Genomic DNA, 23,454 nt, shown 5'->3' with positions numbered 1-23,454 from the left:
CTTCCTCTCTGTAAAAAAAAAAATCAATAAAATATATTTAAAAAAAACAGTTAAGAGGAATGATGAAATAAATAGAAGCTTTATGGGATCAGAGGGAAAACATAACGCAAAACTTTCAGATTCTGCTAAAACCAATCATTCACTATGAGGAAGGGACATTCTATGAGGAGAAATAGATGGTATTCAGACTGTTTGAAATCCAATTAATGAAGAACTGTGAATTATAATCACTAACTGGAAAAGAATTTGAAGTTCTTTCTTATGAATTAAACAGGAAATATTGATATTACCCTGTTTCTCCGAAAATAAGACAGTGTCTTATATTATTTTTGCTCCCAAAGATGCGCTAGGTCTTATTTTCAGGGGATGTCTTATTTTTCCATGAAGAAGAATATGGTACACATTTATTGTTAAATGAAAATAAAGGAAATTTATCACCTGTATACGGTATGGTAGTACGGTAGTTGTCAACACAAACCAGACAAACTGTGAGTCCTACAGTATCAAGAATTTACTCATTTATTCAATGACAATCATGTCATCATCTTCTGGAACATCATCATAACAATCCAATTCCTGAATTTCGTGGTGAATTTCTTGTGACTCCATTTCTTTCAGAATCAGTGGACCAAATCTCTCATGTTTAGCCTGGGGGGGGGGGGGGGGCTTATTTTCAGGGGATGCCTTATATTTCACTCAGAAGGAAACCTTTAAGTAGGTCTTATTTTCGAAGGATGTCTTATTTTGGGGGAAACACGGTAGTAAGAACATAAAAGCTCTTAATACTCCAATACAATGAGGACATTGATGACAAACTGGCTAATGAATACTGCCAGTTGGAAGACACTGACAACAATCTTTAAAATACACTGAAATGTTACAGCTCTTTTATGAAAGAAACTTCTTACTTCTTGGAAATTTGACAAAATCCAAGAAAGTTGCAATATTACTAACAACTTATTGCAAAGCTAAAATAAACTGTTCTAAGTTATCCTACCTAATAAAAGAGTAATATGCAAATTAACCATCACTCAACTGCACCCACAAGGCATGCCCACCAGCCAATCAGAGCAAATATGCAAATAAACCCAACCAAGATGGCTATGGCCACAGAGAGCAGGAGGGAGGTTTCCCAGGCAATGGAAGAAGCTAAACTTTCCACCTGCCCTAGCCAACCTAAGCCTCCATTCAAGGCTACAAAGTTTCAGTTATAGATGGTAAACAAATCCAAACAGAAATGGCTGCTGGCTATGGAGCCAGCAGGAGGCTTGGCTCTGCTTCAGGCTACAAAGTTTCAGTTGTAGAAGGTAAATAAATTCCAGATACCAGAGCCTCTGCTTGGGTCTCCAGGGGGCATGGCTGGCCTGCAAACCACCACAGTCCCCTCACTCAGACTGCCCCACACCCCAAGGGAACCCCCACCTTGATCCGGGACACCCTTCAGGGAAAACCAGCCAGCCCCCACCCATGCACCAGGCCTCTATCTTATCTAATAAAAGAGTAATATGCAGATTAACCATTACTCTAACAAACAAGATGTCTGCCCCCACGTGGTGAAAGATCCTGCCCCTATGTGAACACAAGATGGCCACCACAAGTTGGCCAGCAGGGGAGGGCAGGTGGGAGGGACAAGGCCTACAAGGGAAGGCAGTTGGGGGTGATCAAGCCTTCAGGGGAGGGCAGTTAGGGGTGATCAGGCCAGCAAAGGAGGGAAGTTGGGGGCAAACAGGCTGGCAAGGGAGCAGTTAGACATCAATCAGGCTGGCATGGGAATGGTTAGGGGGTTATCAGGCTGGCAGGTAGAAGTGGTTAGAGGCAATAAAGAAGGCAGGCAGGCAAGCAGTTGGGAGCCAGCAGTCTTTGGATTGTGAGAGGGATGTCCGACTGCTCTTTTAGGCCCAATCCCACTAGGATTGTGCCTAACAGGGCAGTCAGACATCCCTCAAGGGGTCCCAAATTGAAGAGGGTGAGGCTGGGCTGAGGGACACCCCACCTCCACTCCCCTGCATGAATTTCATGCACTAGGCCTCATATATATATATATATATATATATATATATATATATATCCTGTTTCCCTGAAAATAAGACAGTGTCTTATATTAATTTTTTTCTCCCAAAGTTGCGCTAAGTCTTATTTTCAGGGGATGTCTTATCTTTCCATGTGCTAGGTCTTATTTTTGGAGGATGTCTTATTTTCGGGGAAACATGGTATATATATATATATAAAATGCTAATATGTTAAGTGTCCCTCTACCCATCTGGTCGCTATGACACACACTGACCACCGGGGGCAGATGCTCAACGCAGGAGCTGCTGAGCTGCAGTGACTTGGCAGCAGTGGTTCTTGGGTGATGCACCCTGAAACCAGAGAGGAAAGAGCCCTGGTTTACAACATACTTGCGTTTGTGTCCCACACCTATACAACAGCAACTTTGCAAACTTTGCAGAGTGCCCTCTCACACTCCAGGACCCCTGGGGGGATGTCAGAGAGCCAGTTTCAGCCCGATCTTTTTTTTTTTTAGACCGTTCCTGGCCATATTACTTACATTTTTAATCTATCTCATCCACAATAAATCATAGTCCCTTCCTTGCTTAACTATCTTAGCATTTGCCTTTGTCAGAATACTTTTTGCTTATTTGACTTTGTATGGATTGTTTTCTGCACTAGAAAGTATACTCCACAAAGAAAATTGATTTTTTAAAAATCATGCTATATCTTCTGTATGAAGAATTGTGAATAGTGGACTCAGTAAATATTTGTTGACTGAATAAATTTGTGTCAACAAAAGATGAGGATAAACTTAACGTTTTTACAGAGATGGGCATTTCCTAATGCTCTCTCTAAATGTCATTTTAAGAACATTCCTTATGTGAAAGATAATAGAATGTTTTCAATTTGTACTTTGATGTTAGAAAAAGACAGATCATTCTAAATTATCTAAGCAATATTTCAATGACTGAGGAAAAAATAGAGTCAAAATAGAGTCAAAATAAAAGGAAAAGATCTAAAGCAAGAAGTAACACGTGGTTGCCCTGTTCTCTCTCCCCAGATCACTTACTTAAGATAAAAATCTTTATAATTTAATATAATCCTTTTACTAACAATTCCTTACATTTTGTTTATATATTACAGTTTAACTATTCCTTTACTTTAATAGTAAATTTCATTTATTCAGAAGGGCTGTTGATCCAGTTAGATTTTTATCTCTGCCTGTTAAATGCCAGAAGTATTAAGAATGTGTATCAAACCAAGTTTTTCAGAGAGAACGGATTAGGACAGGAAGTCTGGTTATGACACCAATAGCTCAATGACTGTTTTACTTCTTCCATGCCCTCATGATAGAACATAATGAGGGAAGAATTTGCATGTTTAGAAGTTTATAAAGAGATAAACAACATAGGAACCAAAACTGTGATTGGGTTTTTTGCTGGGTAAGATAAAAGTGCAAATGAAAAACTTGGGATGGAAAAAAAGAATGGTGAACAAATAAACTAATAAATATGTGAGCATATCTAACCAAATAGTGACTATATCAAACAAAAATAGCAACGCCTAATTTGTGGGACTTAAATCAACCTTAAATATAAAAAGCAGGATGGTGTTTATCAGGATAGTGCTGACCAAGTCATATTATATCTTTTCTGTGCAGTGTTTGGTTATGAGTTCTGTCCATTTTCCTATCGAGTGTTTGGTTTTCTTTTCCCTTGAAGGACAATTGGAGGATTTTTTGTTTCATTTTTTTTTTATCCAATTCCAGAAATTCCACACACACTCGCGCCTCCCCCTCTCCCCCCTCTCTTTTTGCTTTCTCTGGCCTTTCCCCTAATGAGTCAAGCCTGGGCCTTGGCTTCTTGAGCACCTGGATTGACAGGAGCCAGTAACTGGGTTGTTGTGCCCATATTCTAGATGCCAAAACTGAGGCTTAGAGAGGGGAGCAGGGGTCCCTACTCCCAGCCTACCTCCCCCTCAACGCAGCTCAGCTCACAGTTGGCTCACCCAAGTGCTGCCTGGTTGCCATGGTGTTGGAGGAGGAGGAGTGCTGGGGTTCTTGTTTCGGCATTAAGAAGGCTTCAGCAATCTGGAGAAAGGCTGTGTGAAACTGAAGTAAGAGTCCAGTGACAAAAGATAATTTTGAAAGGCATTGGGGGTCAGAGGAGCCTAGCTAAAGGAGCTAAATTCTCCTTGTCTCAGGACCCCTTGCTTTTTATTAACACAAATTGTCCAAGCCAAGGTGGAGATATACACTTCAAAGGATAGGGTTTCTTACAGAAGCATTGTCAGATTGTAGAATAGCTAATGGCTGTTCAGGTGTTTGGCCAGTAGGAGGCAATAACATGTAGTAGATTAAGATGCCCTTAGCTCTCTGTTGGAAACAATCAATTTAATGCATCCTTTTCAGGTTTGGGGAAATGCCTTTAGCTATTCCCAACAGTCGATAACATATATAACTCAGCCCTTGTTGAGTCCCCAATTTCCATCAACCTTTCAATGAAACTTGCAATTATGACACGCTGGAACTGACTTCTGGCAGAGGAGAAGGAGGAGGAGTCAGTTGGAGGATTTTTTTTTGTGGGGAGGGGAGTGGAATTTTTAAGGGTCTGCAGTTTGTCCTACTGTTGGAAATAGATGTCTAAATGCTTGCCACCCACATAATTGGTCTGTGAAACCAGCACCTACAGTTGTGAAGAGTTTGACATCACCGGGGAACTTGTTAAAACGGTACCACAGCTGCATTCTGAATCAGAACTTGTATTTTAACAGGATCCTCAGATAATTTATATGCCTTATAAAGTTTAAGAGGCCCTGATCTCAATGATCGCTTAAAGTCGACATACTTCATCTCTTCTAGGAATCTCTTCTGACTAAAATAGAAGTGAAAGAGAGGGTTATATTCCTCCAATATTATTAACCCTAAGTGGTGTCTGTAAACTTATGTGTTAGGTTAATTGCATATCTTTCCCCAGATCCCTTATCTTGAAGAAAAGGTTGTGTCTTCTAATGATGTTACTAAAAATTTTAAAAGCTTGCTTTCTAAAATGAATTAACCAAAGTTCTTAGAAAACCAATATTATAAAACACGTAGAAAATGAAATACAGTGTAATGGTTGCTCAAAAAAAATTAAACATAAAATTACCATATGACCCAGCAACTCCACTTCTGAGTATATACCCAAAACAATTAAAAGCAGAAACCCAAACAAACATTTGCACACCCATGTTTATAACAACAACATTATTCACAATAGCCAAAAGGGGAAACCCAAGTGACAGATGAATTGATAAAAAGAATGTGGTATGTGTACACAATGGAATATTGTTCAGCTTTAAAAGGAGGAAATTCCAAGAAATGCTAAGTGAAATAAGCTATACACAAAAAGAATTATATTGTATTATATGATTTCATTTACATGAGGTACCTAGGATAGTCAAATTCATAGAGATAGAAAATAGAATGGTGGTTGCCAGAAACGAGGAAAGTGGGAATCACTGTTTAATAGGTAGAGAATTTCAGTTTGAGATGATGAAATGATGAAAAAAGTTCTGGAGATGTATGTTAAAACTGGTTGTACAACAATATGAATGTACTTAATGCCACTGAAATGTACACTTAAAAACGGTTAAAATAGTAAACCTTACATTACATGGATTTTACCACAATAAAAACCCCAAGTCTATTTACCATTAGCTTGTAATGGACTTTAGAATTTTATTATTATAAATTTTTATCTCTAGTAATGCCTTATATACAACAAAGTTCATCTTTTTTATAGGTTTAACTTTCATAGGAAAAATGAGGTATAAAATTAACAGATGCTTATTTTAAAAATGCAATTAATGTAAAGGATAAATTAAAGAATGAAAGCCTCCTCTGCATTTCCTTGGATGCTACAATCCATGGGCCTGACTAATCTTTATAGGTTACTTTTTATTTATGCTAAAAACAGGCGTGCTCTTTCAAGATATGCCTGGAAAAGATATTTACTAATTATATTTCATATAAAGACACATATAAATCTTGTAGCAACCCTAACAGGAAAACAATGGCATAGGTGGCTATTTAAACATACGTAATGTTTGAATTACAAATATTTGAGCATAGTGCAGTCGTTTATATGCAAATTTTCAAAACAGGCTATCTCATCTCCACTTCCTACTAGTTTCATCCTCAACTAAAGGAAAACTTCCTTGTTATGGTTTTGGGAAAACCAAGACTGGATTACAAGTCAAGCTAAAGTGGAGTGGTGTATCTTAGAACACACCTTACACACCATTCATTCCTATTTTACTAAGCGCCTGGGCCTGGGGCTGCTGCTCCTTCGGTAAAGGTGTGACTGCCTCTCTCCAGGAATAAGAACTCCCACAATTCTAGTTGGGGATTTAAAAAAAAAAATAGTCTTTGGTAAGTGTATTGGTTTCCAAAGGTTGCTGTAATCAATTACCACAAACTGGGTGACTTAGAACAACAGAATTTATTCTCTTACAGTTCAGAATCAACTGTAAGCACAAGCCATACTTTCTGCAAAGGCTCAAGGGGAGAATCTTTTGATTCTGCTTCTGGTGTTTGCCAGCAATCCTTGGTGTTCCTTGACTTGTAGATCCATCATCATACCAGTCTCTGCCCTTGTTATCCCATGGCCTTCTCCCTGTGTGCCTATGTCTATGTTTCTTTTCATAAGCACATCAGTTATATTGGTCCAGTATAAACTCATTTTAACTTGGCATCTAAAAAGACCTTATCTATAATAATAAAAACATAATATGCTAGTTAGACTGGACGAAGTCAGGGCTGCAAGGGAAGCCTGGGTCCAGAGTGCCAGAGGGAAGCCAGTGACTGCAGCAGGGGAAAAGAAGGCCTACTCTTGCACAAATTTTGTGCATCGGGCCTCTAGTTTTCAAATAAGATCATATTCACAGGTACCAAGATTAGGACTTCAATATGTATTTTGAGGGGATATAATTCAACCTATAACAGTAGGACCAAGTTTTTGTTGAAACTTAAACATGAGAAATGTTCCATTTGTTAATAGCACACTTTTACCAGGAAGGAGGGTCTCAACTCCAGGTTACTGGAAAAATCAGTCTTTCTGGGCTTAGTTTACATTTCTATGTCTCCTTTGCCTTTAAAAGCTGTCAGCACTTTAAATGCCATCCCCTGCTTTCTAAATAAAAATCTGCCAGTTCTAGAATATAATGAGTCAGATAGTATGCACAGAATTTAGAGCTGGTAGAGATGAGGATGAAATTAGAAGGTTGGAGCTGATCAATGATTCTCTCTCATCATTGATGTTTCTCTCTCTCTCTCCCTCTCCTTTCCTCTCTGAAATAAACTAAAAAAAGAAAAAGAAAGAAGGTTGGGGAGCTCTTACTTTCCATTTGTGCTCTTCTCTTAAACAAAACAAACAAAACAAAACAAAATAAACCAAACAAAGGGAAAGGCCTTGATCAGGTAAGTGTGATCAGGATCCATCAAAGCTACAGGTCTGATCCCAGTCAGAGCACATATAAGAAACAACCAATGAATGCACAAACAAATGAAAGGTCCACAAAATCATTTGGTCTGGCCCTGCCAAGGCATTAGGGATGAGTTAATTTAATGTTTGATCAAATATAGCAGGCTTTTTCTTGAAATATTGTTTAAATAGATTTACTGGGTATATTGTAAAAAAAATAAATAAATAAATAAACAACACAATTCTCCCCCCCCCCCCCCCACAAATATAGCAGGCTAATTTGTAATTTGAAAATTGATAATTTTGTATGGCTTGTGAATGATGTTATGAATATCCAAATGGCCCTTGGCAGAAAAATGGTTCCCCACCCCTGCTCTAGGCCATTCCCTGCTTTCGCAGAGGAAATAGGTTACTGTGTGATTGTTTTTATTATCCACACTTTGTTTTGTTTATCTGCCAGGCTCACTCAGTGCCACATCCTGCGTTCCAATCCACTAGGAAAAACAATCTAATCCAGCAAGCATTTATTGAGTGCTGACTGCATGCCCTGACTTCCAGTCTTATTATGTGCCAGACCTGCCTATTAAGTCCTGAATGGCGTTGTTTTTGTTTCAAGCATTGGATTGGTAGTTTTCTCCCCCACTTTAAGGTTCCTCTTTAGGCCAGCGTTTGATTTTCTGACCGGGTGGGACGCAATGGGGCTTCCTTCCCGGCAGGAACAGTGGCTCCGAGGCCCCCCCGGACACTAGGCCTGGAGGAGCTGCCAGGATTCCCCAGAACGCCGGGGGCGAGCTGCCACCCCGCGCGCCCCGTAAGCCGATCTGGCAGGTAAAGAGCTGTCCATCAGCAGGGTGTGGGCGTGGCCTGCGCAGACTGGCCAATCATCAGAGCCACTCTTAAAGGGGTTCCCCGCCTCGGTATCCGCCCAACCCCAACCCCAAACCCAATCCACTGAGCATGCGCTTAGGGCCCTGCGCAAATTCTTCCTCCTCCGCGGCGGGGTCAGGGTTAGCCTGCCGAGAGTATCCTCAAAAAAAGAGGGGGAAAGGAGGCGAGGCGGTGGGTGCCTTTTAGGATGGAAAAGCGGCAAAGGCCACGTGAAGAAGTTCCCCAGAGTGGGAGCTGTCGCTAGCAGCCGCCAGCCCTCGGGTCACGTTGGGATCGCAGACCCTTCCTTGCGCGTCAGTGTTTCCAGGGCTCCGCGCTTTGCAGCCTGGCCAGGCCGCGGAGGAGCGGCTGACAGGCGTAGGGTGTCCTTTAAGCCTCTTGTAGATTATTGTCCTTCGTGCATAGAAGACATGTGAGAGCTTCAGAAGTTCTGATCCCGTCCAAGGTGACGCAGCAGGTCGCCCTCGCAGACAGACGTCTGCGTGGCTGGGTAGCCATGGTCCCGGCCTTCGGCGTCCTCACCCCGGGATGCTCCTCAGGCGCCCAGGCTTCCCACAGTTGGCTCCTCGCCTCGGGGGTGAAATGGTTGATTTAGAGGCCAAGGAGCGGCATCAGGGGTGGCTGCGGCGCTCCGTCCGGCTCCCCCCCACCACGGCTTTGGACGGCCCAGTGTTCCCTTGGTGCTGCAGAAAGGCCACTTTCCTGCAACTTCGGAGCCCCCAAGCCCTAGGCGCACAGGGGGGCGTGGTTCCCCCTCCCCCCCCACCTGGACCCTGAGGGTGACTGGAGTCCCCAGGATGCTGGGGATGAGAGAGGGGGGAGGAGGGGCTCCACGGGCAGGGATCCCAGAGTCCCAGGGTGCAGGCGCCAGCTCCCGAGTCTTCGCCCTCCTCCAGCGCTTGGGGCCCTTGCCTTGGGCAGTCGGGCGTGCGGCTTGGGGGAGCATCGGACCCGAAAGGAGGCGCGGCCCCCCCCCCCCGCCCCCCGAGGTGAGGTCCCCACCTGTCTCGCCAGGGGCCCCGCAGGGCTCGCTCCCTGAGTCCGGCAGCCTCGCTCCCTCCGCGCCCTGCCTTGCGGGCAGCACTGCCCCGCGGGGCCCGCCCGACCCGACCGACGCGCCGGCCCCTCCTCCGCGCGCCCCGCCCCGCGCCGCGCCGGACACCCCGCCCCGAGGAGGCGGCCCGGCGAGCGGCCGCGGAGGGAGGCCGGTGGCATGGGGGAGCCGCAGCCGCCGCGGCCACAGGCACGGTCACCCCTCGCCAGCTCGGGCGCCGCTGCGGACGCGGGGGGCTGCGGACGCCGCCGAGGGGGGCGCCTCGGAGCGTGACGGGGCTCGGAGGGCGCGGCCAGGGCTGCGCCCCGGGACGTGCGGCGGCGGCGGGGGAGGCGGCAGCGGCGCTGGGAGCCTCGGGCGGACGGGCGGGCGGGGCGCCCCGGGCGCACCTGGCGGCGGCGCGGCCCGGCCGGACCCCGGGAGGCGGCGCGGCGGCGGCGAGGATGTCGCAGCAGTCGCTGCTCCCCGCCTCGGCGGAGACTCGGAAGTTCACCCGGGCGCTGAGCAAGCCGGGCACGGCGGCCGAGCTGCGGCAGAGCGTGTCGGAGGTGGTGCGCGGCTCGGTGGTGCTGGTGAGTGCGGGGCGAGGGCACCGGGGTCCGGGGAAGGGGGCGGGCGGCGATCCCCTCCACGCTCCTCTTGGTTGGTCCGGCCCAGGTGGAGGAGCCGACCCTGCTGGGTCTGAGAGATGAAGATGTGAGATGTGGTGGGAAAGGGGGGCGGGGGGCGTTGGACAGGGGAGAAGGGACAGTAACTGGAGTTACTGGAGGGGCGGTAACTTCCAGACCCCACCCTGTGTCCGGGGGTCCTCTCCCACTGCTGTCCCTTCTCTGGGGGTGAGATCGCCACTCCCCTCTCCACAGCCTCCCCCCCTCTCCAGTTTACCTCCTCTGCCACCTGGGAAATCACTCTCTTCCCGCAGCCCCCAAGCCTTCCCACAGCCCACTTTCTCCTTGGCACCTGCAGCCTGGAGGGACGCAGGGCCGTGGAGATGGGGGCTTTCTTTCCCAGTCCGCAACCCAGGGTTGGAGATGGCCCTGCGGACCCTTTGGATGGGCCGAACTCCAGTAGGGAAAGGGGTGCTTTATCCTTTCCTCCATCCCCATCTTCTAGCCGGGATCCTGATGTTTGGCCTCTTCCTAGGAAAGGGTAGGGCGCGTGATGGGAACCCTTGGTAATTTCAGTTTCGTGTAAATGACTACGAAGTTTGGGGATTGGAAGCAAGCGAAGCAAGCAGCTCCGAGAGATTTTAATCTGGTTGTAGCAGAAGGTCTTTAGCGAACAGGCCTGTGAATGTGAGGGGGATGAAGTTTTAGATCAACTTCCACAGGCAGGGCTGGTCCTGCTGTATCTGGAAACGCAGTGTGCCTGATCACTTGCAGGGTTCCGGAGAGAAGCGACGACGTTTGAGCAGCAATGTGCTCTCCGGGGCAGCTGGGAACTTTTAGTAGCACCTTGCCTTGTCACTTTTGTTGGTTTTCTTGAAAGGGGCTTGTTTGTGGGCGGGTCACTTGTGTGTGTTGGAACAATGCAAGAAGATGGGCCTTGGAAGTGATTCTCTGGTCTCGGTGGCATCGTGTGTGTGTGTGTGTGTGTGTGTGTGTGTGTGTGTGTGTGTGTGTTGTCAGGATGGAGTGCCAGGTTCCTGAACACAGGGGCTGAGGCATCTTTTTGATGGCAGATAGATCACTTTCCTGGGCAGACACAGGATGGCATGGATGAAGTTTGTGGAGATTGGAGATGAAGTTCCGCTGATATCCAAATTCAGCGTGCTTGGTTTGATTTTTCTCTCAATTGCCAGCGCTGCCAACTCACTCCAGATTCTGCAAACTCCAATTTGTTCCATAATAAACAGGGATTTTTTTTTAATGTTTTACTGAACTTGATCTGCTGATGGTAAGGAGCAGAGCAGGAGTTGGCAAAAGACCATAACCTGGCATCTCATCCATAATCTGAACTAATTTATGTTGCTCTGGCTTTTAGTAGGATTTCTGCGTCTTCTCAATGTCAGCCACACGTATATGTTAAGGATGAAGCCCACAAACATCTGTGGCACCTTTTCTGTTTTCACACGAGACTTAGTTTTTTAAACTGGGCTACTGTCCTCATCAGGGACCCGAGGCAAGAGAAGAGTAAATAAAACATGACTGTGCCGTAATTTTCAAAGTGCTGGAGGCCAGGATTGAAGAGGCGTGTTAGTTTAATAAGCCATTAGGCTGAACACAACAGAGATACAACACTGCTAATTATTGATGTCCAACAGTCCTTGGATATCTGATCTTGCTTTTGAAGGATGGCCTACTGATAGTGACTTAGTTGCTCATACCTGTGTGTGACATACTTCTACTATGTTACTTTATGACACTTTTAATAATATATGTTTCCCCTGGATACCCTCAGGCATGAACAGCCAGAAGCTTGGCTGTTGTCTCAATCCCTAGGGTTGTTTATCTGTGATCACTGGTCTGAGGAAACAAATGTAAAAATGCAGAAAAGTTGGTGGGCCTATTCTGGTGAGTGCAAGACTCCCCCTGAAAGGGAATTTGCAGCAACCTGGATGGAATTGGAGAACATCATGCTGAATGAAATAAGCCAGTCAATGAAAAGAAAAACACCACATGTTCTCACTCATTTATGGATAATATAGAACATTACAAACTGATGAACAAAAAGATAGATACAAAGACAGTAAAGCAACAAACAGACTGTCAAATTACAGCAGGGAGGGGAGGGAGATCTGGGGGAGATAAGAGATCAACCGAAGGACTTGTATACATGCATATAAGCATAACCATATAAGCATAACCAATGGACGCAAAACTCTGGAAAGGGAGGGCATGTATGGGAGAGGGGGGAGGGCAATGGTAAGATATGTGCACATATAATACCTTAATAATAATAATAAAAAAGATTCCCCCTGAAAGGGAAATGCATTGCAATGGTTCTGCATTGCAGAAGGAGGAATTTAGGGTAGCTTAACGATACTAAAAATTACCTTAAACCTCACTTTCCTTCCCCCACTGCCAGGTACTCTGCCTCCCTCTTGCTACTCACCAGTGTCTGCCAGGAAGCCACAGCTGGTGCTTCTGCTGCACAGGTTCTGGCTCAGCTATGCTCTAGGAGGATCTAAGACAGTAACTCTGATCCATGCAGGAAGCAGGACACAGCCGAGCCAGGCTTTGGAATCCTGTGGTCCATTGATCTATACTTGGATGGAAATATTACTCTGCTCTGTCTTGTGTCAGCGCTAATACAATGCCTCCAGCGTAATAATCACTCATTAAATATTCTTAACTAGCTGACTAATAAAGCAGTTTTGCAGATGGACTAAGAGGAAAAACGAACAGGATATTGATTTAACTAGCTCTTCCCATGCTTCTAGTATTGATGAGTGACCGGTAGTGAGTTCAGAAACAACAAAATCAAATAGCTCAGTGGGTTATAAGGGCTGCCTTTTAACAAACAGACTTTAAAATGTAAAAGTGAGAGGTGCTCATAAAATTTTCATTGCCTCATTGCTTATTTTTTATATCTTTAGGTTGTGAACCTTTGAAAATGGTTTTACATGAACTTATTTGAAAATAAAAAGTGGTGAGAATAGTATAATGAACCCTCATGTTCCGTCATCGAGATTCAATAATTACCAAGATTTGCCACCTGGGTCAATGGTTGAGCATAGACCTATTAACCAGGAGGCCATGATTCGATTCCTGGTTAGGACACATACTCGGGTTGTGGGCTCAATCTGCAGTAGGGGGTGGGCAGAAGCAGGTGATCAATGATTCTCAACATTGATGCTTCTCTCTCTCTCCCTTCCTCTCTGAAATCAATAAAAATGTATTTAAAAAAAAGATTTGGCAGACTTGTTTCAACTGTTCTCTTTCTTTCTTTCTTTCTTTCTTTCTTTCTTTCTTTCTTTCTTTCTTTCTTTCTTTTTCTTCCTTCCTTCCTTCCTTCCTCCCTTCCTTCCTTCCTTCCTTCCTTCCTTCCTTCCTTCCTTCCTTCCTTCCTTCCTTCCTTCCTTCCTTCCTTCCTAACATGGTTTGCAGGCCTTTTCAAATGTGGTTTATTCTTTTGTGAGCCTTAGAATGATTTATAATGGAGTGAACCTTCGGTAGGGTCAGGAGTCCTGGGTTTTAATCCTGGAGGTTGGGTAATTCAGAGCGTGGCCTCTGGAGACACAGCTCCTGGGTTGTAATCCCAGCTCTACCTGTTAGCAGCTATGCCTTGTTAGGCATATAACTTAACCTTGTGCTCAGTTTTCTCATCTTTAGAGTGGAGATAGTATTGTACTTAAATTATAGGGCTATTGGGAGATTAAATATTGGGAGGGCAATATAAGTGAAGCTCTTAGTGTGTGTATAGAAAAGCTAGAAATAATTCCCACAGCAGAGTTGAGTTGTGATTGCTTTTGGACCTAAAGACATTTTACCTTGGGTCTCTCACTGTATTAAAGATAGCATGTATTCTTCCAGTTATTTAAGTCACCTTGCGCTGCTGCCTCACTTCTCTGAGCCTCAGGGCTCCTCTTCTATTAAACAGGGCTTTGCAGGATTGTTTCTAGAGTTCCTTTCCCCACTAACAGGCTGCTTCTATAAGAGTGGAAGATGTGCCGAAACTGGTTTGGCACAGTGGTAGAGCATTAGCCTGCAGACTGAAAGGTCCCAGGTTCGATGATTCTGGTCAAGGGCATGTACCTTGGGTTGGTGTGCAGGAGGCAGCTGGTCGATGTTTCTCTCTCATCGATGTTTCTAGCTCTCTGTCCTTCTCCCTTCCTCTCTGTAAAAAATAAATAGAATATATATATATATATATATATATATATATATATATATATATATATTTTTTTTTTTTTTTTTAAGAGTGGAAGATGTACTACTAGTAGCATTCCAGTAATAATTTACTGCAGGAAAGGTAATTTAGGATTTTGGGTAATGAAAGAAGAATCTTCACAATCCAGGATTTAAAATTGTCAGGAGGGTGGCATGCTCAAAATATGCAAGCTCAGAAGAAAAGCTAGAAATAACTCCCACAGCAGAGGTGAGTTGTGATTGCTTTTGGACCTAAAGACATTTTACCTTGGGTCTCTCACTGTATTAAAGATAGCATCAGAGTGGCCTAGATCTAACAGTATACCCCTCCAGGCCTAAAAATATCCTTTCTCTGAAAGGTTTCAGTATTGGGACACAGCTCTTCTTGTTGGTTTGCTGACTGTATGCACTTGGGTATTGATGCCCAAGTCATCTGGGAGCCGGCTTCCTTGCCGATCTTATCTCAGTATGTTCAGTTTCAAACTCTCCTTCCATGGCAAGCCCCTGCCGGGATCCAACCATGTGGAATGGAATGAAACAAAACGAAATGAAACCAAGTCAGGTCATTACTAAGTTTTCCTTTGTGTTACCGGAGGAAATGGACAGAAGGTGTGGAATGGTCATCTCTCAGAGTATGTTCTGGGGCCTTCCTCACCCTCCCAGCTCAGTCAGCTCAAGATTCCAGTATTATCTGAGGTAATGTGAGACCTGGGTGGTGTTCTTTGAAATGCTCTGGTAACATGAAACCTCATTTTGGCTGTAATTTTAAATCAGATATGTCAGTAAATCAGCAGCTGGACTGGCCTGAGCTTCACCTCAGTGTCTTTCTCCACCCTCTGGTGGAGTTCTGACAAACAGTAATATCCCAAAATACAGGAAGCAGGGTGGAGGCCCATCTCCAACTAGATAATCAACAACAGGTTCTATTTCTTTGGTTTCTAGGCTTTTTGAATACTAGGAGATGGGAGGGCCTTGGATTTGAAAAGGGAAGGAAGGGATTATGAAATCTCTATCCACATTTATTGAGTGCCTGCTTTGTGCTAGGATTCTTTGCTGGGTGCTAAAGATATGCTGCTTTGTTAGAGCAGGCCCCTGCCCTGTAGGGTGTATGATCTAAACAGGTGGAAAGGTCAGTCATCTATTCAAAAAAGATGGATAACAGCACAAAGGAGCAAATTTAAAGGGTCAAGTGTTTGCTTCCGAAAATTGAGGGAGACGAAATGACTGAACTGGTATATAGGGAAAGGACTGTTCCTAGAAGATACAGACCTAAGAAGGACCCCCCTCCTTGCCCTCCCCTCCTCGAAAAGCATGAGGGACTGAGATAAGGCTTAGGATGTCCACGTAGGCAAAAGGCAAGGAAAGCAGCTTGGGCAAAGAGGGGCAAGTTTTAGGAAAGAGGGAGAGAAGTTTTGAGAAATAACAGTTGCCAATTTTGGGAGCAATTTCTATGATAAGCTGAGAACACATCATAAAATATTTTGTTCTTATTCTTGTGAAATCTATTTTAGGAAAGAGGTTCAAACCACCGTATGAACATATGCTTCTTAGAGTGATCTTCCCCTTAGTGTAATCTTGGGGTATATGTGATAGTTTTGTATCATGCAGGCCCAAGGACAGGATAGAGGTCTGTGGTGTGGAAGAGAAAACCCAGAAATACCTCTATGTGTAAGCATTTAGGGGGTGTCATGGGAAGAGTCAAATATAGTGGGTGTACCATTCAGTAAACGATGTTGCACAACAATAGTGTTGGAGCTCCATCCTTAAATCATCTACTGAAATAATTATAACTAAAGGTAACAGTTACATATAAAACAAATAACAGGAGCAGCATAAATCACGGGTGCATAATCATGTAAGGGTGAAGAAGGATTTTTAAAATATGAAATGAAGGGGAAAAGACCAATTTGTCCTGGGCCTTGGGAGGTGACCCGTGGCTTTGCCACTGATGAGCTAAGACCTCTGAGCGAGTTACTTCAACTAAGCCTTGGTTTGTTCATTTGAGAATTGGGATTGCTAGGTATTATCTTAGAGAGTTAAAAAAATAAATAAATAAGGTAATGCATGTGAAGAGCTTATTAGTAAGTGCTCAACAAATGTAAGCTTGTATTATGCTAATAAAGGAAAATGATTCTTGACTAAATATATCTGGAGCCAGCATTAATTGAGTACTTGCTATGTCACAGAATATGTGTCAAGGCTTTATACATGGGAAGGTAAGTCACCCTAAGGTCACACACCTGTAAGTAGAGGGGCTGGGTCTTGAACCTGGGCACTGTGGCTTCACACTGTGTGCTCTTAATCTCTGTGCCTACTGCCTTCGCATGTAAACAAACCTCTGTTCTGTATGTTACAAGTACCATAAATGTAAAAGTTAAACAATAGGCTTAGAAACAGTATTTATACTCTGTTTATTATATCTATATCTCAGTCGTAGTACTAAGTTTCTAAAATTATATAGAGTTCTTGAAAATTAATTAAAAAAACATAATACAGTAGAAAGATGGAAAAGGGCATTAATAAGGCAGTTCCTTGAAGAAAGGAATACAATTAGCCAATAAAGAGCTAGAAAGAAGTCCAGTCTTGCTAATAATTAAAGAAACATTAATTAAAATAAAGTGCCATTTAGCCTGGTAATTTGAAAATTTGCAAAGATAGAAAAGGTATTTGCAAGCTTGGTAAACGGGGCACACTTATTTGTAAGGCTACACCATTCCACAACTCCAGGGTACTCATTTGCATAGTTTTTTTTAATGAGACTCCTATCTCCTATATATTATATGATGGTGAATGATATAACCTTTTTGCAGTTGACCTATATGTATCAAGAACTTGGAATAGCTCCTATTCTTTGGCCCAATACTTATATTTGTGGGGATGTCTCTTAAGGACTAGTGTGAAATGTCACAGTGCTGACTCTTTAGGGCAGAAATGTAAAATGTTGACTAACTGCAAAAAAATTGTGGAATGTTGGCCATTTGTGATACCAGTAAATTTTGTTTTAGAAGAATAATGACTTAAGAAAATTCTTTCCTTACCGTAATGGGAGGCGGGACTTGGACTTGGCTTCCTGGGTTCTATGAACTCTTTGTTACTAACCACTGTATGGCCTTCAGTTGCAACCCTGCATCCTGGCTCCTGTCCTTCGTGTAGGTTGGCTACGCAGTCCTCCTGTAATTTGTCTTCAGAATGTCTGCAGTACTTGATACTGGCCAGTACTCCTCCATCTCCTTCTGTGGTCTTCCTTCCTCTTTTGTTTTCTTTACTCTGTCCCCCTGCTGCACTTACCACCCAAGAGCTTTTCTAAAGGGTCTTTACCCATAGTTCATAGAATTTAATCTCCTCCCTTCACTCTGAACACCTTTATTGCAATTTCTAGATCTTTATCTCAGTTCTGATTTTTCTCCCAGCTCAGATCTGGTTTTCTGCTAACCTGCCTGATGTGTAGTTAGTTGGCTGTCCTACCAGTTTGTTACCTTCAGCATCTATGAAGCACAAGTTGTCACTTTTTATTCGCAAACCAACCACCTTTTTGCATTCTTGCATCATTTTCATGGCCACCAACTTTGAATGTCGAATTCCTCCTTTATCTCTTCTGTTCATCTCCTCTTGCCTCCCTCATTCCATCATCACTACATCCATTATGTTCCATTCCTGCATCAGTCAGTATGGATTGATGACTTCCTAATCTCAGTGGCTCATAACAGAAAACTTTTATTGCCCCCATCCCCCTGCCCACTCCTGGGTTGATGTCCTGGATCCTGGGTTGATGAAAGAACCATCATCTTGAATATATTGCCTCCCTGTTGAGGGAAAGAGTGCGGGGACTCCCCCATAAGCTCTTAGCTTCCACTTCTGTTTGTGTGCCACTGGCTAAAGCAAGTCTCATGGCTATACTTTAGCCAAAGGGAGGGAAGTACAGTCCCTTCTAAATGCCTGGAAGGAGAGAGAACTCTCTGGTGAGTAGCCCTCATGGCTGCTGCCACCTGTAAGTCTCTCCCCTCTGTCTTCTGCCCTCATTTTGGTCATTGTAGTAGTAGAGCAGTGTTTCCCAAACTTTTGACATATGTGTACCCCTTCTATAATTTTCGTAACGCTGAGTACCCCTCGTACTCATGAGAACGTAGAATTAGGTGCAGCTAAGCACGGTGCAGTGCATATCCCCACCAAACTCTGGTGCAACGTGTACCCCCACCAAACTTTCCCCGTACCCCTGGGGGTATGCATACCACACTTTGGGAGACACTGTAGTAGAGGATAGGGTTGCCCATCTGGTCTCTACTGCCATTCTTACTCTGTCCTTAAGGCTTCAATTCTGAATCCTTAAATACACTGGTGTTTCCCACTGTCCTTGGAGTAGAAGCATCTTCCCTTGGACAGTAAGGTGTTCGCCTTATTGGGCACCACCCTGTCATTGCTCACTGGCCCTGCTTTAACATGCTCTGGAGTTGAGGCTCTCTCATACCCCAGTCTCAGGCTTTTGGCAGAAGCTCTTACCTCTGCCTGGGGTAATCACCACCTCTTTGCCAGCCCCATCATCTGGCAGGCCATTCCTCTTGGTCTTTGGAACTGTACTAACATGGTCTTGCCTATCCACTCAAACCAAAACATATCCTGCCTGCTTTTTTTTTATTTGTAGCACTTAGCACATTTACATATTTCTTTGTATGTGCATGTGTCAGGGTGTATTTCCCCCATTGGAATGTTTGTTCACCACAATTTCTTCAGTGTCTGGCTCAATAAATATTTTGTGGATGAATGAATGCATTCTGAAGACTCTACCTTACGTGTTTCCATTTTTCATCCTTTTGTGATTCTGCAATGTCCCTAATTTCTCTCCTCCACACCGTTTCTATTTACTTCATTCAATCCCATCTCTCTCTGCCAGATTAATTTTCCTAACGCACAGGTTCCATTATGTCATTAATTTTTCATTGCCACCTGATAAATTGGTGGTATTCTCGCATGTATCACTTTGGCACTAGCCTTGTGTTTGCAGTATTTAGAAAAGGCTGGTCAGGTTGTCAGTATATCTGCAGCATCTTTGCATAATTTTTGAAAACGGCCACACATTTTGACTCAGAGTAACGTTAATTTCCTTTATTTGTTTTCACAGCTCTCTGGAGCTCCAGTATGTAAAAGAATACTGATCTATCTCTTCGGTTAGGTATTTAGTAACTCATTAATTTGGGAGGGGGAGGAAACTACAAGTAAAACAAATATACAAATAATAAAAACAATTGGAGCTGCTTTTTATTCATTTTAACCGTAAGCTTGCAAACCATCAAGGAGCACTTACTTGGAGAGTGAAGTTGTTTTTATTTCTTTTACATTTTTGTCACTGTTTCTCTCATGGACTTCTTGGGTCCTTATCAGTGAATTGGTAGCAAGGCCCTTATCTGATCAGAATTCTGTTCTGCCAAATGGTTTGTTTGAATCTCCCTGCCACTCTTTTCTTTGAAGTTGGCAGGGATAATCCAATTAAGATAGTGCTTGAGTGTGTCTACTTGGGAGGCTGGCTGGGTCAGTGTATGTGTTTAGAGACATACCCACTTATTTATTATAGATTGACATTTATTGAATGTTAATCTGAAAGCAGATGTCTGAATTACTGAGGGTCTCCCTTGACCAGCTGAAGTTTATTCTCAAGCTTTTATGTATTTAGAGATTCACATACTCTGTTTTCAGAAAATACATCGCCTTAACAGAAAATACATTTTCTGTCATCTGGTTATAGTAATGTTTTAAGGAAGGACGTTTACCATGCCAAGTTAAAAAAATTATTAACAGTATATACAGAATGATTCATGTTTTTAAAAAAGTATAAGCAGTATTTTGTTCATGAAAAAGTTTTGTGATTTTACAGATGCTATAGTAAACTATTCTTTTTTGTTGCAAGAGTACATGAAATATCAAATCTTTAGTTCCTGAATTCTAAAACATAGAAAGTATGGTGCTATAACCAAGTTTCTGTTAATAAGGGTTATTTTCTTGCTAGGAATGACAATAGGGTAGAGTTGATAAGAACTTGCTCTCAGGAGGTTCTAAACTTTGCTCTTCTGAGAAAGCTCTTTCCCCTGAAGATGAAAATTGTAATAGCACTTATCCCATAGATCTTTGTGATGATTACATGAGCAGATGCATATAAAGCACTTAGACAAGGACCTGGCACACAGTAAATACCCAAGAAGTGCCAGCTTTTGTTATTTATGAATACCTTTCAACCTTTATAAGTCCTGCTTCGAGAGAATTTTATGACATGGAACAATTATAATGTTGGGTGAAAAAGACACCTAGTATTTGGAAATATGTGTAATCACAATTGTGTAATAAATAACGTGTTAAGAAAAATGTTGGAAGGGAATACATGAAAGGATAGGCATATAATTTCTCCTTACATAGTCTAATACTTTCTAACTAAAGGCTTGGTGCAGGAATTCATGCATGGGTGGAATCTGGCCAGCTCGCCCAGATCCGGGCCATTTGACCAGCCCTGCTCCCTGGTCAAACTCCTGGTCGAACTCCCAGTTGAACTCCCGGTCAAGGGGACAATTTGCATATTAGCATTTTATTATATAGGATTGTCTTACTTTTATTTTTATTTATTTATTTTTTAAAATATATTTTTAAAATTGTTTTTTCACAGAGAGGAAGAGAGAGGGATAGTTAGAAACATCGATCAGCTGCTTCTTGCACACCCCCCCCCCCCCCACTGGAAATGTGCCTGCCACCAAGGTACATGCCCCTGACTGGAATCGAACCTGGGACCCTTCAGTTCGCAGGCCAACACTCTATCCACTGAGCCAAACCAGTTAGGGCAGATTGTTTTACTTTTAAAAGAAGAGAATGGATAATAACTATCAAGAAAAAGAAAACTTGACATAGAAGGGAAATTTTGTCATATAAGACATTTATGTTAGTACTTTTTGAAAATTACACTTGTACATCTTAGGTGTATTTCTTAATGTCAAATGTGTTTCTGTGTGGGACACACACACACACACACACACACACACACACACACACCTTGATTGCAAAAGTACTGTCGGCTAGTTAGGAGCCTTGCTCATTAAATGCCATAGAGAAAGGAAGACCATGTGAAATAATGAAACTTTGCATTTGACAGTTTTATAAAAATTTTTTTGCTTGAGCCAAAACTGGTTTGGCTCAGTGGATAGAGTGTCAGTCTGCGGACTGAAGGATCCCAGGTTCGATTCCGGTCAAGGGCATGTACCTTGGTTGCAGGCTCATCCCTGGTGGGGGTTGTGCAGGAGGCAGCTGGTTGATGCTTCTCTCTCATTGATGTTTCTAGCTCTCTATCCCTCTCCCTTTTTCTCTGTAAAAAAAAATCAACAAAGTATATTAAAAAAAATAAAAAAATCTTGCTTGAGCCTCTGGAAAATCTAGTCAAACAGGGATAATTTTTTCTTTCTTTCTGGTTTTCAACTCACTTAAGATCACCTGGCTAATAGTTATCATTTCCTGCTCATTCAGATGGCTGGGATTGTCTGAAAGATAATTTAAAAATTGAATTTCTTGGAAATTCAAGCACTTTTCTGGAAAGTACCATGAATTCTCTGGGTTGATAGAAGTTTGTGACATGGAAATGAAATCATGCTTTTTAGAGGTGAAAGGTATCTTTAGAGCCATTTGGTTCAGTTTTTTAATTTTGCAGATGAGGAAGGAAAGTCTTCAATTTGTCTGTGGTCATACAGCTAGTTAGTATTACAGACAAGAACAAAATCTAGTTTACTGACTCCTGGTCCAATGTATTTTCCACTGACCACAGGAAATAATTGAATTGACTGTGTTTACACTTGCACTTTTCATCAAGTATTTTTACAGACCATGGTAATCAGATAATATCAGATTATGAAACATCGATTTGCACCATGAATCTCCTCCCTGCTTGTATATTTCATTAGGCCTAGGCCAGTTTGTAGGTGAAATTGACACATTTCCCCACAAGCCAAAAAGGAATTCTATAGTTCTATTTAAGGGATATTAGATGGGAAGAGAGAAAGAAATAAAAAACAAGAATTATAGGATTAATCTAAAAAAATCTCAATAAAAACTTATTTAAGAAGGAAGAATTAATTTAGTAATCAAATAAGTTATTTAAGGGATGGGAAAATCATGATTTTATGTATACTTTGGTTAAAATAATTATGTGGCTTGAGAGAAAACCTTCCCAGGCCTATTAACCTAAAATTCTTTAATGTAGAATAAACTGTTAATCTATTTGATTTTACCTTGCAAGCTGCATTGCCTTGGCTAAAGTAAATATTCTGCTATAAATGGCAATTTTGTTCAAATTGTATTATTACAGAGAGAGTTGCATTTCTAAGATTGTTTAGAGAATTTACTTAAGCTGTCATTTTAACATATTGCTGTTTTCTTAAGTAGAAAGCAGAGTTCCTATGGTGATAGCAAAGGTGCCATAATATTTATAGTATATTAGATTCATTTGTAAACTTTTATACTAGCTAGAACTTACAGGATATTTAATCTGTTAGGTGAACTTTTTTTCTTCCCACCCAGGCTTTTCAATATGTTCATTTATTCATTTTTATTTTCTTTATTATTTTAAGAAAACCTTCTGAGAGAATGCTGTTATATGATTTTTTTTTTCTTTCAAATGAAGACTGTGTGTGCTCAACTGATTCTTTTGAAGGTAATTTTGTGAAAAATCCAATGAATATATCAAATTTTAAAAGGAACTTAAACCTCTTAAAACCTGGAGGGCAAAGGTTCCTGGCATCGTGCTAATTTTTCTTGAAATAGCTAATATATTGGGCAGACTTGAGTAAACACACTGGTGTTGAGGTGTTCATAATGTGTAAGAGGTAGTATGGGAGAGGAGCGATGACTAATCGTAGATGATGGTTTCTTGAATTGAGGACAGTCACATTTATAAGTCAGATATCATGGTTTCGAGTTTCAAAGCTGGGGAGGAGGAGGTTGAAGATTATGGGCTCTGGAGACCTCACTGGATGGGTGGTGGGGATAGGCTCCTTTGGTGTTGATTTTATGGGGACTTCTGTTTGAGGAAGGAGGTTTCAGAACAGCTTCTAGAACTTGAGGTAATCACAGATGTCTTTTCCCATGGTCTCAGTAAATTGTCATACAGAAGGCTGACTTCCATCTTCACAATGTGGAGTCGTGGTGTTTGGCTATCCTCTACCCTGAGAAATAAGCCCCAAATTAGTCCTACCCCACAAACTACTACCATATTCCAGTGAGCAGT

At 42.6% G+C, this 23,454-nt stretch overlaps 1 protein-coding gene across 7 annotated transcripts in view; it reads left to right on the top strand.

Moving 5' to 3' along the window:
• Window positions 1–9,501: 9,501 nt before the first annotated feature.
• DOCK9 (dedicator of cytokinesis 9) overlaps window positions 9,502–23,454 on the top strand; it is a 244,954-nt gene continuing 231,001 nt past the window's right edge. For 6 of the 7 annotated variants that reach the window (XM_036458435.2, XM_036458431.2, XM_036458438.2 and 3 more), the window contains exon 1: window positions 9,502–9,968. In XM_036458435.2, coding sequence (XP_036314328.1) covers window positions 9,840–9,968 — 129 coding nt within the window. In that variant the 5' untranslated portion in view covers window positions 9,502–9,839. The remainder of the gene's footprint in view (window positions 9,969–23,454) is intronic. The other variant, XM_045588757.1, reaches the window with a different exon arrangement.

Source organism: Pipistrellus kuhlii, unplaced genomic scaffold, assembly GCF_014108245.1.
Source record: "Pipistrellus kuhlii isolate mPipKuh1 unplaced genomic scaffold, mPipKuh1.p scaffold_m20_p_3, whole genome shotgun sequence".
NCBI classification, from domain to species: Eukaryota; Metazoa; Chordata; class Mammalia; order Chiroptera; family Vespertilionidae; genus Pipistrellus; species Pipistrellus kuhlii.
The sequence above is the reverse complement of the archived record's forward strand: the minus strand, read 5'-3'. Positions and strand labels throughout refer to the sequence as shown.